Genomic DNA, 17,695 nt, shown 5'->3' with positions numbered 1-17,695 from the left:
CCTGGTAATAGTATCCATTGAACAGTCTGTAACGGACCGTGTGATGAAGGGGTATTCGAAGATGGGGCGACAGTAGTTGTGTTGGTATACATTTTGCGACAAGAGAGTTGTCTTAACAACCATCCCTAGCTCTCCTGGAAAGTACATATATGTATTATGGTCTTCGCACGCTGATCACTATTTCACACGTGCCATCCGAATAGCTCTTTGTTTTGTTTTCTTGTATCACAGGTAAATCTGCTACGTATTTGGGAACTAATGTATTGATGATAAATGAAAATCAATATCATATGTAGAATATAAAAATATTTCCAGATGTGATGGAGGTTAAAAATATGATGGAGATGTTGGGTCAAGCCAAGACATATCTCGAAATCAAAAAGATAATCGCAGAAGTGGACACAGAAAACAATGGAACTATTGGATACAGAGAATTTGTCACGATGATGCTGGGAAATCGTTCAACAATACTGAAAATGTAAGGCTTAACAAATAATGTTTTAAAGTGGTTGTCCGAAAGTCCAGTGCACATCTTGGATTATTAATGACTTGGTATAGTTTCTTAGGACACTAATACCAGTTGCTTTAGATTATCCTGGTTTATCCATAGTAAACCTATTAAATGGGTTTACTCATTCGTTAGTAATCAGCTATCCTAGTTTATCCATTAGTATCGCTATCCTAGTTTATCCATTTGTAGCGCTATCCTAGTTTATCAGTAGCGCTATCCTAGTTTATCCATCAGTAGCGCTATCCTAGTTTATCCATTAGTAGAGCTAATGTAGTTTATCCATTAGTAGCGCTATCCTAGTTTATCAGTAACTATATCCAAGTTTATCCATTAGTAGAGTTAATGTAGTTTATCCATTAATAGAGCTAATGTAGTTTATCAATTAGTATCGCCATCCTAGTTTATCCATTTGTAGACCTATCCTAGTTTATCTATCAGTAGCGATATCCTAGTTTATCAATTAGTAGCGTTATTCTAGTTTATTAGTAGTGCTCTCCTAGCTTATATTGTAGTGGCGCTAATCAAGTTTATCCATTGGTAGTGCTTTCCTAGTTTATCCATTGGTAGCGCTATCCTAGTTTATCTATTGTAAGTAGCACTAATCTGGTTTATCCATTAGTAGTGCTATTCTAGTTTGTCCATTAGTAGCGCTATCCTAGTGATGCATTAGTATTCCCATAAACGTAAACATTATTCATCCGTTACCGTTGTCATAATATAGTCCATCCACCAAAGTTATCCATAGGTAACCGCCTCAGCTTACATAAACTTTGAGCACTAGTTCGCCCATTAGTATATCCTTATACCGTCCCGTCCCCATAGTACATCCATTATTAATCCCGTTACCGTAATCCAGTGGGCAAACCTGTCAATCTAACTCAAGTTCATCAATCAGAAAAATCATGAAGTTTATCAGCTAGTATTTAAGCTTGCTTGCTTTTCTAAATAATTTTAATCATAATTTTGTATTCCAGCATATTAAGGTTCGAAGAGCTAAGACGAGAGCGTTAAAAACCACTAAGATTGCACAAGAAAGGGATTTCATTAGCTTACCATATAAAAACCTTTTGGATGCGTTCCTTATGCACATACGATTCTATAATAGTCATTGTAAAATGACTTCAGTTTTAACATGTTATTTTGTTATATCTATATATCTATATATCTATCTATCTATCTATGCTGTGGTATAATAATGGCAGTCTGTATTCTTACTTATTATATAAGCATACTGAAAGCATCAATAAAAGTCGTTAATGGACCGTCATTGTTGTTTATTACAATTTAAAGTTCAATACATTAATTCTATCATGTTCATGGGGGCCGTCTAGACCCCCGTCTTAATTTACCATCTTGAATTTAATGCATGCAATACTATTAACAAGGGCACATACAGGCGGTACTTTTTTAATTACGGACTATTTCAGAGTACGTAAATATACTACTTTTCCTCTCCTAAAACGTACCAAAAGCGCGTAATTGTAGGTATTGCCCCAAAGCGTATTTCTTTACAAAGAAGATTGCCCCACTACTTTGTATACTGAAAAATGCCCTGAAGCAAAGTACAAAACGTTCTTGCCTGTTTGCCAACATAACGTCCATTCGTTCGGCACCTTCAATGGTACATTGGACTAGTCCTGTTAGATCACCGTAGACATTCCAGTAAATGTTGAAAATATAGACTGACGTTGTGTGAATATTTAAGCCAAACTAATAAAGCGTTAGGGGTTTTTTTTGTACAATCTGATGCCATAGCATAATCCAGGATGTCACAGCCCGGCATGCGACAAAACCATGGTCCATGACAAAACCAAAAAGAACCAAAATCTTAGGATATAAACATTACATTTAGAGTTTCATCAAAATCGAATAACAATTGTGACATCTAGGTGGTCAACAAGCTAAAAACCTGATTTTTCATACATTCGGGGGTCACACTCCTAGAAGTTACGGTCAGATATCCGCGAATATAGAAAGGAGCCGAAATTTTTGGGGTATAAACATAAATTTCAAATTTCATCAAAATCGGATAAAAATTGTGACATCTACAGTGTCCACAACCTTGGTATTATATACTGTTACACTATTTGCACACGAGGAGCGGCCATTTTGTCTGGCAGTTGTGGTATTATATACTGTTACACTATTTGCACACGCGGAGCGGCCATTTTGTCTGGCAGTTTCGGTCCAATTTTCACGAAATGCGAACTCAACCGTCATTCAGGTGTAACGGTGATATATTTGAACGGTTTTCAAAATCGAATAAAAATTGTGGACTCTAGAGGGCCACAAGCTAAAAACGCGATTTTTTTGTATAATCAGAGGTCATAACCCAGGAAGTTACCGTCCCATATGCACGCATATCGAAAGGAACCGCGAGATCGTTGGGTTGTAAACATACATTTTAAGTTTCATAAAAATGGGATAAAAATAGTGACCTCTAGAGTGTCCACAAGTTAAAAACGTGAGTTTTCTTATAGTCATGGACCACAATCCGTGAAGTTACTGTCCGATACATAAACATTATTTCAAGTTTCGTCAAAATCGGATATGGCAAGGGACGTCGTATAATGGTTCAGATGGGTCACATTGACGTGCACCTTTGCCAGTTGGAATTCGATATAAGAATAGGACGAGCGTAAATGTCCGGGGAAAAATTTCGCTCGTAGCACATTGTATGGCTTATGTCCGTCTTCATTAGCCCCATGGGAGCAGAACAGTAGGACATTAAACCTCATGTCATTTCACTTCATTTCATTTACACTAGTTCCTGATGGTGCCATGTAGGTCATATTGCGTGTAAATATATAATGTTAAAAATAATACCTTCTACTTTATATATAAAGATATGTATTGTATATAAATTCATCATTACTACAATAAATATTATAATTTGCGTTAAAAATGACCTTTTTTTATCATAATAATTAGTTTTGACATTTAATAACCGTTATAATTTGCGTTAAAAATGACCCTTTTTATCATTATAATTAGTTTTGACATTCAAAATTAATGGCATTGTAACTAGTGAGAAGGACATCACTACACGGCAATTGTCTAAATATCGGTATTATAGGCAAATTAGAAAAAAAAATTGTCGGAAACAGATAACGAGGTGCGCCATGTTTCTTTTTCCAGTTTTGCTTTTCAGACAATCCCTCAGGTGGAGTTTGTAGGTTCAAAATGAAATGGGGTTTAACGCCCTTTTTTCCTGTACCGACTGAGCTAACGAAGACGGGTTTGTAGAGTCGCTAACACTAACTAAAACAGCCTTATCTCGTACGGGACCAATTCGCAGATACATTTGGACGTCAGAATGACCTAAGGATGCCTATTTGATCATGTCAATAATCATACCTGGTCGTGCCAGAAATGTAGAAAGGAAAGAAAGTTTTATTTCAAATTCTGCTAATGGATGCCAGTCAAAAGTAGATCCCACGTAAATATGAGAGAGAGAGAGAGAGGGAGGGGGGGTTAACGTCCACTCGACACAAACTATGTAATTTCGGGACAAACATATGGTTCAATTACAATATAATTCGCTTGTATGTAGATGTTAAACCCCATTTCATTTCATTTCTTTAGCAGTGGGAGAAAACCGGAGGACCCGGAGAAAACCCACGAGGTTGGACATACAAGTGGGGAATCGAAACAACACCACTTGGCTCCATGAGAGACGTTATGATTGAATACGCATGTGTTAACCAGCAGAAAAAAAATTAATATTGAAAGTTATAATTTACTTGCCCTGATGTTATCTTTATCAGTGATATTGGCAGCCATGCGAATGTGTCTAACATTAGTATATCATACAGAAGGTCAATTACAGGATCTTTTCACAGATATAGGACAAGCAACATCATTTGATTAAATCTAAATAAATATCACACAGTAAATATACTATTATTTATGATACATGTGAAGATCTTTTTATATATCTTTTGATTAATATAATTGTTTGACAATAAAAATGAAGGAGTACATACAACATTATTAATATCATTATTATTTAAAATCTACAGTAAATATAATACAATACTAGTACAATTATAGTATTTATTTTCACCCATTAGATTTTATTGACAACTAGGCCTACTATTGCTGAGTATGCCTTTTTATATAAAGAGTATTTGAATAAAATTATATAGACAAATCTGAGCATTTTTACTTTTTCCTAAAACTTTTAACACTGGAAACAATTTTCCCTTATATGTACATCCCCATCCCTACTTTAGCCACGGGTCCATACTATGACCTAATTCTGGCCTCTATTAACCCCAACTAAGAATGTCCCACGAGCAAAATTTTAAAATAGCATCCCTGGTCCATAGCCCTATTATGACTCTTTTGATAGTATGATGTCCAGCACCATCACCAAATAAAAAGTCAAATTTAAGTTTAGCTTTCTGAGCTACTCCAACTCCACCTGTCAATTTTAAATCAAACCTAAATGTAAATCTTAAAGTTCTTAAAGGTTCTGGGCCCTGTTTCTCGAAATCTTAACTAAAGATAAAATCCAAACTTTAGTAGATACTTCAATTTTGATTGGCTAAGCACTAAAATCAATCTAATATTATCCAATCAAATTACTAAAATTTGGATTTTATCTTAGTTAAAATTTCGTGAAACAGGCCCCAGGTTCTTAAAGTTATAATCATCAAGAATCAAAAGTACTCTACTCTTTTTCACCAAACACATTTTGATACAAAAAATAAATAAATGGAAGATTCACCTAAATTTATGACTATTTGAAATTTACCATTTCGATCGATTTATTCATATGAGGTAAATAAAGTAATAACAATTTTATATTATTCAATCATACAACACTGTTTATATTAACTAGGTTCTTAATTAGATTAGAATAATAGTCTTTACAATAAAATACTATATAGTATACATGTGGAGAAATTCTGAACCTACAACTTGTTGCCCTTGTTTAAAAACATCTGCTGTATAGCACAATGATTCATCTTTAGTCTTTATGTATGATTCATCACATTCTCAGACCTTAGTGCTTTCCATTTGTAATTTTTGGAAGATAGTCTTTTGGATCCAAACCCAGAAATTCAAATGCATTCGACCACAATAATTGATCCTGTAAAAAGACGGAGATAAATAAATGTCCAGTCACTATCTATTTATGATATATTTTCTTTCAATCCATTTTTAAACTTCATATTGAAATACATTTTTAACATTTGATTGCGGTAAATTTTTAGGAATCCATGGACTAATTGTCCAGAAATGTTATGTTACATTACATTATGAGCTATTTACATTCCTCACAGCTTAATATGTACTCAAATTGATTATTTAACATTTAAACATACATTATGCAAGAGCTAAATCTGCCTATCGCAGGTCTTTCTTTAGACCTGAAATCTTATCTGAATTATTAATTAGACATTAATTATCTTATCCAGACCATAATCAACTCTCGATGTCAAGGCTAGCCTTCGATATCGACTGGATTAGAATCCTATATGCTGCAAACGCTGATTGATAATTAAATCAAAACAATGGATAATCGAGACTATGCTTTTTAACGTACTAACTTTAGTAATGATGAACGAGGCTAGGCGGAAATTTACAAAGCTGATATTTCAACAAATTACCTTTACATTATCTAGTTTTTAACTATTATAGCGAGAATTGTCAGCTCTTTATCTAATCTCCCATAATGTATCTTTAATCAAGAAAACCAAATCAAAATACCAACGTTAGATAATCTCCCAGGTTGGATTCAATCAGTGTTAAACTAGGCCTATCCAATCACAGATGGTGACAGTTTGTTACATGCCAGCAGCATAGATCGATGAAATTTGAATGTATCATAACTTTGTAAATACTGCATGGAATTAAACTATTTTTGACTGATATTCTTATTAGAGATTCATATTTCACAATATTGTAGTTTGCAAGGGATTACAAAAGGCGCTAAATGACGCATCAAGTCTTTCAATATTCAGTCATTATTTTATAACCCGTCCTTTCAATCTGTCTCATACTGTAGTTAAAACCCTTTAATTTAGATCGAAACAAAGTATTGAATTGGGTTATGTTATGATGTGTTATTTCCATTAGTGATAGGACAAACTCTATGCAATTAAAAAAAAAACTTCAAATGATTAAACATAAGTCAGTTTAAATTTTGGCTTACAGTATCAACAATGGAAAACAAAATCTTTTAAAGCTCAAGTCTCAACTCTGTTTTTATATATAGACGTAAATTTTTCAATGAAGGCAACTCTTTAATTTTTGACCCAAATCAATTTGAGGTTAAAGGAAATGAAATGAAATGGGGTTTAACGTCCTACTGTTCTGCTCCTATACTGGGCTAATGAAGACGGGCATACAACATACAGTGTGCTATGAGGGAAATTTTGCCCGGGCAGTGGCACTATCGCCTACTCTTATATCGAATTCCAACTGCCAGGGGATCTTTTATGTGCATTCCAATATATACCCGGGACCTTGGTTTTTCATATCATCCGAAGGACTAGACAGCTGTCCATGTCAGGCCCTCCGTTCTGCACCACTGACAATTGGAAACCACGTCGGAAAATCCTGATGAACTATCTCGGCCAATGCAAATTTGAGGTTAAGTGGTGCATATGGATAAGAACACCTTTTTATTAGGGACCGTGACATGTAAAGTCCAAATAAGACTGCTACAAACCTTTAAATCCTGTGTAAAATTTGGCATGGATTCTATAAGTTCACCTGGATGATGTTCTCCGAGTGGGAATGGATAGTCACTTCCTAATATCACCCGGTTCTACAATAAAAATTTGAACAAAACTTAAAATTTAGTAAGTTAATTATTAGAGCATTTCACACATTCACTGAACAATTTATCAGTTCCTCAACATAGTCTAACACATCGCATTTTTTCAAGGTTATGGTGCATACATATTATACCATGACTTGGTTAGCGGGATACATACATGTGATACCTTGACCAAGTTAGCAGATTTTGCAGTATACAGGGTTGAATACGATTTTTTTTTTATAAGCTACCAGAATTAAGATGACCTACTCCTTGTCACATAAACCACATAGACGACAGACAAACGCTTTACAGTTTTTAGATCAAATTGACCATTTATCCATCTCGTTCAAAAGACTGGAATAATTTAATGTTATAAAGCCTACCTTTCCTATGACATCAGTAAGTAATTCCAGAGCCCGTTTATCATGTACAAGAGAATCAGTATAAATCTGACCTAAATACTGGCGTGGGCTAATATTATTATCAGTAGCACATAAATCAGGTCGAACATTAAAGCCATGTTCTATTCTTCCTACTGTGAAGGGAAACGCTCCACCTGAAAATAATAATTATTTATTTTCAACAACCAAATAAAAATAGGTGATGGTCCAATGCACATATTCTAACAAACATTATAAGTGTAATCTACATAGTCGTAAAAATATCATCAATCCAATCCATATAGTCATACAAACATCATAGTGAAATCAACATAGTCACGCAAACATATCATAGTGAAATCCACACTCATACAGACATCATGTAGCGAAATCAACATTGTTATACAAACATCACATCATAGGGAAATCCACAGTCATACAAACCTCATGACATAGTGAAATCCATAGTCATATAAACATCATGTAGTGAAATCCACATTCATACAAACATCATGTCATAGTGAAATCCACAGACACACAAACATCATGTCATAGTGAAATCCACTGTCATACAAACATCATGTCATAGTGAAATCCATGATCATACAAACAGCATGTCATAGTGAAATCCACAGTTATACAAACATCGTGTCATAGTGAAATCCACAGTCATACAAACCTCATGACATAGTGAAATCCACAGTCATACAAACATCGTGTCATAGTGAAATCCACAGTCATACAAACCTCATGACATAGTGAAATCCACAGTCATACAAATACCATGTAGTCAAATCAACATTGTTATACATCAACAAACATCATAAGACCAATTTATATAGCCATACCAACATCATAAGACAAATTTACATGGTCATAAACTGTCCACTTTACATAGACTTACAAACATCATCAGGTCATTCTGCATAGTTGTACAGACATTGTCTATCTATTACTGTTAGTGTCAGACATTTTCACAGGTAGGCCTACAACTAGACTCTCTACTAGTCTCTACACCTACATTAATTATAAATCTGAAGTCTGAATGTTCACTTGTAGTATCATCACTGTCGCACAAAATACCGTGGAATGCAAAACCAGACACGAATGTTAATAATAATGTTAGCAGCTTCATCAAAAGTTCACAATAAATCCATTGAAATCAATGGATCCCATCCTAGTCGCCATTTTGTCACCGGCAGGGTGTATCGTTCACCACAGTCACAAATAGGACTTGACTAATTATATTCATCATAAACTTGAAACTTTATTCATCGCCTTAAAACGTCATTAAATAGCAGCATATATATACATATAGGTATAGGAGTTTCATATGGCTAACCGCCTCACAACTTCATTAAATTACTTATTGGCTGATCGCCGAGCTAACCGCACTACAACATGTCTCGTCTCTCCCCTCGACTCTCCCGCACGCACCAAACTCACGTCATGCATATAATTAACAGACTCATCCCCACACAGTTAAAGGGAGGCAAATAAATTTAATAATTCCTTAAACAGATTTCCTCATAGATTTCTAATTAATCTAAGGGACCCGAATCCTGACAGTAAAAACAGGTTGCCTTTTGTTTTTACTTATTGCCGATGCTATATGTGTGAACTCTTGATCCTAGCAGTTAAAAGTACCATATATAAAAACTTATTCTACTAACCGCCATGAGCAAAGCAAACTTTCAATCTAGGAAATCTTTCTAAAACACCTCCAAATATCATTGCACACATAGCAGTTGTTGTCTCAGCTGGCATTCCTGAAAACAAAATTGTATGCTATTAAATTAAAATTGTCAGCCTTTAGTAGATTGAACTGTACACAACTATCTATTTACAGACTCTTACCATAATTCATGGTCAGCAATAAATACTCTGGTCGATGCACAAATATATGTTCTTGGAAACTGTTGATTTTGTACATAACTTTTTTTCACATAATAAGTGCCCAAACCCATAATTTATAATATTTCGAATTAGGGGGGGAGGGGGGCTCTTTTAAGCAAATAAATGAAATAATAAGAATAATTTATTACTATTAACACAGTTTAGTATCGTTTTAATGCTCAATTCCAAGATTATGTCTACTGAATAAAGCAGGGCAGTTGTTACATTGTAACAGTATTCCAATTCCATGGAAATCTAAGGGGAAGCTTGATTAAACTTTCTAGAGTCGAATTTTCGCAATCCAAAACATAGTGACAATCGAGTGAAAAGCAGCATGCGGCGACTCCATAAAAAAGTATATCAACCAACAAGGACAGCTGAAACATATTCGTCGTGTTTATTTACGTCACGATTCTATTCACACAAAATCTGCTGACAGGACTGACGGAATTGTAATGGGACTCAATGCTGTACCACTCGATTGCAATTCTGCCAATTCGGGGTATTCCCAACTGACAAACGAGCATCCCCTAAGTGTCTAACAATATCAAATTGTAAAGGGAGTAAATCCTACCTACTAACCATGGTAACCAATATTTCTTCATTCGGCCTGATTGTTCCATATCCCACGGATGAACAAATATACAACATTCTGATTCTTCAGCTGCCTGCAATATAATAATACTGAATTCACGAAACAGTAGAGGTAAAAACCCATTTCTTTATTTTCAATTTAGGATATTAACTTTTGCAACACATAGCATTTAATTATTTTCCTAAACTAAACATTAAAACATAAATGGAGCAGAATCTTTGTAAAGGGAGGTAATAAGGGCAATTCAGAATGTGACTAAATAAAACAACAATGACAACAGGTATGAAATGTAGAGTTTTTACAAGGTTTCAGGGATGGAGGAAACAGAGAAATTTTGATAGGGTCCTCTTCCCAGCTATTTTGTATTTTTTAAATTAATCATTTATACTTAGTCACATTAGTTTTTAAAATATTTGATGCAGATGTAACAGTCAGGGATTGCTGATTTTTAAAATAATGTGTAGGTCTGGGTTAAAGATATAAAATGACAGAGAATTAAATTAAAAAGAGATATTGCAAGTTTATGCATATTGGTGGATGAGGACAATATAATGATAATTTTGTAAACAGTTTTATTTAATGGGGAAGACAAGTCTGGCTGGAGTTACTGGGTATATAACTCCTCTGATATAAAGTTATGAATGCACTAGGCTCCCTTGTTCCCCCCACCTACTCCCGTCTTGCACCACTGACAAGGGAAAATAACGCTGGGGAACTTTCTCCACCAACACTGGGATCGAACATCGAGCCTCACTACGCCACCACTGCTCTAAGTTAAAGATACATTAGGGGATGAAAAGGTTTTCAATGGAGATAATTTGACTCGCATGAAAGATTTCTGTCTACATTAGTGAATAAACATTCAATAAAATACTTAACAGCAAACACTGGATATAATTCTGGGGAATCTAAATTCCATTGGTTTATATGTGACCCAATCTGTACACCCGGAAATCCTAAAATTGTTTTAAAAATACATGTAACCCAATTTTAAAAATACAAACAATTAAATCAATAATTCATTAAAAACTTAACCATCAAGCAATGATTGAATTATCATCACATCCAAAATGACAAAGGCCATCTTTAGAGTATGCTATATAAAAGTAAATGTAATAATTGCCCACTTGCTGTTTTTTCTTTGAAATGTAATAAACACCCACGCTCTCCTAATACTGTAAATAACATTGATTTCACCCAATTTCTGCTAATAATGTAAATAATGTTGATTTCACCCACCCTCACCTAATAATGTAAATAACATTAATTTCTCCCCATGCTCTCCTAGGCCTAATAATGTAAATAACATTAATTTCACCCATCGGATCTTATACTGTAAATAACATAAATTTTGCCCACCCTCTGTAAATAACACTGATTTTCTTATCAACTTCATTGTGACAAAATGACATCATTAACCATGCCAATACTGTAAATAACACTGATTTTCTTATCAACTTGAGAAAATGACATCAAAAACCATGCCATGAGCAGTTGATATACCAATCCCATTTAGAGTTTTACACCCTGAATTGGTTTTCCTACAAATAACCAACAACCAGGAACTCTGCACACACTATGCGCTAAACCCACAAAATAAATAAATAAATCAAAAATGCATAAACGTGTTTATTTTTAAATTAAGAAATAAATAATTAAATATATTTCTGAATTTGAATGTTATTCTTGGCACATAAACCTACCTAATTCATTTCTACATCTACGTAGTTCTTCAACAGCCAGTTCTGGTGCTTGCATTGGTAATGTTCCCAGTCCAACAAATCTATGTGGATGAGATTTAACTGATGCTGCTAGATCATTGTTTAATATTTGAGATAAATCAACTGTGTCTTTCGGTTCCGCCTGGAAAATAATTAGAATTCCATTGTAGGGGCATTTACTAACCTACCTATATTGATTGGTGAGTATCAGAAACAGATACCATGTATGACAAGAGCCCAATTGGGCTTAACCACTATCAATATACAGTATTAATAATATCTTTGTCCATTAGAAAATGTCTACATTTGCAAATTCTTGTTCTCAATCAAACTACGGGGGCTGGCTGAAAAAAGTTCTAAGCCTATCTGTGAAAGATCTGTACAAAGTCGATGGTTTCCATTTATTTTTCTACATAGTCCCCTTTGAGGTGGGGAGTTGGATGGCAGAATGGTTAGCCCATGCGCGTTGTATCATAAGGTCTGAGTCAACTGGCGTGGTTTCCATTCCCAGGTTGTACGTGACAAGGAGTGGGTCGCCTGTCCAACCTTGTGGGTTTTCTCCAGGTTCTCCGGTGTCCTCCCACAGCTACAGACCCCTACGCGCCACTGAATTATTGAAATAAAATTGAACCCTACGTTTGTCCCGAAATGACCTAGTTTGTGTCGAGTGCACGTTAAACCCCATTTCTCTCTCTCTCCCCTTCCCGGTATACACACTTGCCAAAGATGTAGCAAGACCTGGATGCCAGACATGAAGAAATTTTCTTCAGCCATCCTAAAAAAAATTGTTCACAACTGCCATGACATCATCATTACTAGAAAAATGACTGAATTTTGGATTCTGGTTGAACGTGACGAATCCAGGTCTCATCCATGGTTACATGGGAGGCCTTACACATTCATTCAAACAACCTTTGTTGGAATCCCTTGAAAAAGACTAAATACACCTCTGCCTCACTCCTATGAAGTCGATCAACTTTATTAGAACGAAGAAACATATCTAGCAAATTTGATTGGAATCTATATTGTGTAGTTTATAAAAGTTAAAATGATCTAAATGTGCCACTACCACCCAAACAACATGCCTACCAAACTTGGTTGAAACCCAAAGAACAAGCTGACAGTTTTTTTTAAAAAAAAAAAATGAAATGGAACTTTTAGAGTGCAGCCCATGTTTGCCCAAGCCCTGGGAACTTTCCACTGGCAAGATAAGACATTTGGTCAGGTCTTCTTCAAGTGTAAGGGTTAGGGTTGTGAAGCAAAATTGAAACAGATACATGATCTAGGATCAAAATCTCATGCCTGTTTTCCTCTATTTGATTACTAGTGTTGTACTACAATGTTATGCAAAAATGAAAGGAAATTTTAAGTTATCTTGACTTGCAATGTAAGGCAAATATACAATATTAAATAATAGTGAATTTTTAGTGCAGATTCTTTTTGTCTTATTTTTGAAATCTAACAAGAGCTGAACTATGTGAACTTTTTCTAAACAACAAGTGTTATCAGGGGTTCAAGAAAGAGTAAATATACCCATACAACTGGGACCCCCAGATTTTGATATTCACAAAGCCAATGTGTAATACTTAAAGTAGCTAAGTCTCTAACTCAATATCATCCAAAGTCTTACACGTTGAAAACACAAATTATTTGTCAATTCAAATCAACATTGATGTTGTTATCTTACAGGGAAAAGGTAGGCTTCTGATAGCCAATATTTAAGACAAAATAAACATTTAACCATTGGTACACGAATCGTGTACCATAGTGTGTTCCATCGTCATTAGTAACAAGTGACCAGAAAGAGTGAGGCTAGAGATATTCCATAACTCATGTCATACGGCGACACCATAACTTATCTGGAGAGCATGCATAATAGACAGGAATAACCAGACGCTAGAAATTTCTATTTGGTTGAGACTTATGCCGTATTTCACGGGACTTAACTGATTTGAAATTAGAGTCAAAACGGAAATAATTAAAAGTAAATCAGTTCATATACAATCAGATTCCATTATTATATGCATTGCGACTCATTTGGGTCAATTTCTAGGTCCCAAATATTAGCAATTTAGCTCCTTTAATATGGTTTATGTTTTGTCAAAGATCCATCCAAGAACTCCGGATTTTTTTTTTTTTTAAATTTTCGTCTCCATTAGCCCAGTCGGAGTAGAACAGTAGGGCATTAAACCTCAAATGTTATTTCAGAATTGTAAATGTCAAACACTTACCCAATAATTAAACATTACAGGTACAGTAGATAAGACTTGTACTGTAACACCTGTTAAAATATGTAGATAACCTTATTATATTCTTAGACATATATATGTATATAATTTTATTGACCTAAAAATGTTTATGTGGGTGAAATTATTTTGCTTATCTGTCATTTTTATACAATATTTATATATTAACGGGTAGCATTTTACAAAATATATTTTTTGCTTCCTCAATTTTAAATGACAAGGAGTAGACGACTATCCAACCTCTTGGTTTTTCTGCGGGTCCTTCTGTTTCCTCCCACAGCTAAAGAACCCTACGTGCAAACAAATTATTGAAATAAGATTGAACCATGTGGAAGTCCCAAAATGACCTAGCCTGGATCAAGTGGACTCTAAACCCAAACGTTATCTTATTTATTCAACATGTTAAAACATAATGAACCAATAAAAGCAAAGGAACACCTCTACAAACAAGCCATGAAATATGGCACCGGTCACAGGCAATGTCAGGCACAGATTCAGGCTTTTTCAATCACAATCCCTCTGGTGTATTTGATCAGTGTTTTGTAGATGATATTCATTGTAAATGTCTGGTACAAGTTCATTATTTTCAGGCATGCTTATTTTGTTTAGTACAATTTTTTTTTATCATTGTTTTTAATGATATTTATAATACATATCTGGCACCAAAATGATATGTACTAATTCATTAGTTCCTGACATTTTTTTAGATACGGTACAAATTAAAATCATTATTTTCAGGTTTGTATTGTTAAAAGTTAAAAGTGACCAACCTGTTTTATCCATTTCTTTTAATCTGGTTTCAGGTGACCAACAGTTAGAATCAATTTCTCTAAAGAACACATCATCTTTCATCATACGAGCTTTACCTTCACAATGATGTTCTAACTGTATAAATCCTCCATAACCATATCTCTATAATACAGGGAGAGAAAAATGGGGTTTAACATCCACTCAACACAAACTGTGTCATTTTGGAACTAAATAAAATTTTATTTTCTGCTCCTATACTGGGCTAATGAAGACAGGCATACGCCTAATCTTATATCGAATTCCAACTGCCAAGGGATCTTTTACGTGCATTCCAATGTATACACGGGACCTCGGTTGTTCGTTTCATCCAAAGGACTAAACAGCTGTCCTTGTCAGGCCCTCCGTTCTGCACCACTGACAAGGGGAAACCACATTGGAAAATCCAGATGAACTTTCTCGGCCAATGCAGGGATCGAACACCCGACCTCCAGGCTAGCGAGCCAGCGGCTTAAACACCTAGCCACTATGGCTCCCATGTCAATGACACTATCATATCAATGACACTATCATATCAATGACAGAGTTTATGATTTATAAAGCACACACGTATTAGACCACTAGACAATCCAACTCCCCCACCAACACACTCATCCCTATATTTAAATAGTCTAGGTTTCATAATGTTTGACGTAATTAGGTTTACAAGATGAAGAACTGTTTTTTTCTAAAATAACTTATCAAGCTTCCACTTTTCAAAATCAAATTATATAACATTAAAGATACTATAATTAATTGCCAAAAAAATGTTGCCTGTTTTTCCCCCGCAAATTTGGTACAGAACCTGTCACGGTGCAATGTCTATTTTCTGTCTTGTCCGCAGGTTTATCTTGTAGATTTTTGTTTTGCGTGAAGTGCGGTTCTCCTGCACTTACTATTTGATATACATGTAGTATACGATTTGTATGAATGTATTGGGTTGTCTATGTAATAATATGTATTATTGAATGTATATGACTATGTCTAAGTGTATATGTATGCATGCTGTCCTTCATGGACATTTACTTATCTTATCATTCTAGAAAAGAGCTAGCTCTTCAAGCATGAATATGTATTTTGAAACAACACTAATTAGGTGAATATACTAATAAATACTTTCAATTCATTTTGAGACCAGCAGAGGGTAATTATTTATTGCATATATTGTATAAAATGTTACAAATTTGCCAGGGAATTGTTAAGTTTGTAATATAAATAATGTCAGAATATTGTAATATAGTTTCTTTTTTTTCTGTTTAAAAACAAAACAGTTGGACAGACTTCATTGTCAACTGTTCATAATTGTTAACACCGCAGCCCCAAATACCAAATATGCAACTATGGTTCAATTAAACCTAATAGAAATAAAATGTATGTTAATTGCATGGATCTGGTAAAAAAAATAATTTGAGATATTTCATCCAAAATTTGACAGTATAAATAGGCCTATTCAATAAACTGTCCAACAAATTTTATACAGAGAAACAGTAAAGAAAATATATGTTAAACGGATACCAAAATTGCATAACAAAGGCTTGTTAAACGATATATAAGGAAGTCTTTTTGACCGCATAAAAAAACGGTCAACACAACATAATTATAATAACATTGATAATTAAAATTATTTGTTTTTCTAATTCTGAAAATAAAATCCACAAGTCTGTTATCGTTACCAAACTGATGCTCCGTTGCTTACCTCTCTAAGGTTTGGCCATGATGCTGGTAATATATGCGTATGCAGATCTACTTTCATGTCTAACTGCTTATAATGTCAAAACAACATTGATAACAAAATATACCCCTTGAAAGCTCACCTCAGCTGGTGTTGTTATTCACATGACCCGCTGACCTACTTCAGTGCCCGGTCTTGTTTTCAACCAATCAGCATTGATGTAGTGTGTAGTCTCGACTAATAAGACAACTATTGCCCATAAATGAATGAACTAATTAATCAGGACTTCAGAAAGCGAAAGTAAATTATTTTAGCACGAGTAAGCTTTGCCACGCGTGTCAAATTGAGTGACAGTTAATCTCGCTGAGTAAATTCCCGACCAAACGACCAAAACTTTAAAAGCGCTATGCTTCCTTGTCATTTCAAAGTCAAAGATGGCTACATTTCTTTTGAGTTTTCACTCAAATTTATGAGGATCCCCTGCCTATCAGTACAATATTTATCCCAATGCGGGCAATATATATATATTGAGGATAAAACTTGATCGCACTGTTATAAATAGTAGCGATTTTAATACGTGACAAAGAATGGTACATAAAAGGTGTCTATCATTTAGGTATTGGAAGCCACCCTGAAAATCTCGGCCTTTCAGACCTTACCTACCTTTACTAATTAACAGGTTATGTTACTTATGTATTCAATAATTTTCAAAACGATCCACCCACGCATCTTTAAATAAAACTTCCACGAGGCCTTATAATAAATAACAAAATGGACTATCAGCATAAGGATGTTAATTAAAGAAGACTTCCGAACAATTCGCTTGCGCGTAGGGGTCTTTAGCAGTGGGGGGAAACTGGATGAAAAGGAGAAAACCCACGAGGCGACCCTACTCATTGTCACGTACAACCGGGAAATCGAAACCCCGCCAGTTGACTCAATGTATGATACAACGCACACGTGCTAACCACTCGGTCATCCAACTCCCCAGTATAAATTGGAGTACGTAAGCTAATCTATAATGTTGAATTTAAAGATGCACTATGTATAAGATAGGGGGCGTGGAATTACTCAATAACACCTAATAACTATCCATTAACTCCCAAATAAACC

At 34.8% G+C, this 17,695-nt stretch overlaps 1 protein-coding gene across 2 annotated transcripts; it reads right to left on the bottom strand.

The window, feature by feature from the left end:
- Positions 1–1,768: 1,768 nt before the first annotated feature.
- On the bottom strand, positions 1,769–16,800 carry LOC126831723 (2-amino-3-carboxymuconate-6-semialdehyde decarboxylase). Of its 2 annotated transcripts, none has more exons than XM_050562371.2 (10): positions 16,725–16,800; positions 14,895–15,036; positions 14,110–14,159; positions 11,861–12,020; positions 11,037–11,113; positions 10,137–10,230; positions 9,340–9,435; positions 7,670–7,842; positions 7,194–7,292; positions 1,769–5,609 (listed from the first exon to the last, which is right to left on the bottom strand). In XM_050562371.2, exons 2-10 carry the CDS (start codon positions 14,977–14,979, stop codon positions 5,523–5,525), a joined length of 921 nt encoding a protein of 306 aa, XP_050418328.2. In that variant the 5' UTR covers positions 14,980–15,036; positions 16,725–16,800; the 3' UTR covers positions 1,769–5,522. The 2 variants fall into 2 exon arrangements, with proteins under 2 accessions (XP_050418328.2, XP_050418327.2); XM_050562370.2 differs by having other exon boundaries at positions 16,607–16,738.
- Between the last annotated feature and the right edge of the window lie 895 nt (positions 16,801–17,695).

Source organism: Patella vulgata, chromosome 9 (assembly GCF_932274485.2).
Source record: "Patella vulgata chromosome 9, xgPatVulg1.2, whole genome shotgun sequence".
Classification (NCBI taxonomy): domain Eukaryota; kingdom Metazoa; phylum Mollusca; class Gastropoda; family Patellidae; genus Patella; species Patella vulgata.
Note: the sequence above shows the minus strand (reverse complement) of the source record. Positions and strands in the feature narration are given on the sequence as shown.

What these genes read in the sequence shown, in the direction of transcription:
- LOC126831723 (XM_050562370.2), bottom strand. Translation starts at nt 16,663, where the DNA reads ATGAAAGTAGATCTGCATACGCATATATTACCAGCATCATGGCCAAAC. An exon ending in AATTATATCCAGTGTTTGCT is followed by an intron (nt 10,231 to 11,036) that starts GTTAAGTATTTT and finishes ATTATATTGCAG; the next exon opens with GCAGCTGAAGAATCAGAATG. An exon ending in ATTTTACACAGGATTTAAAG is followed by an intron (nt 5,610 to 7,193) that starts GTTTGTAGCAGT and finishes GTCTTTTTACAG; the next exon opens with GATCAATTATTGTGGTCGAA.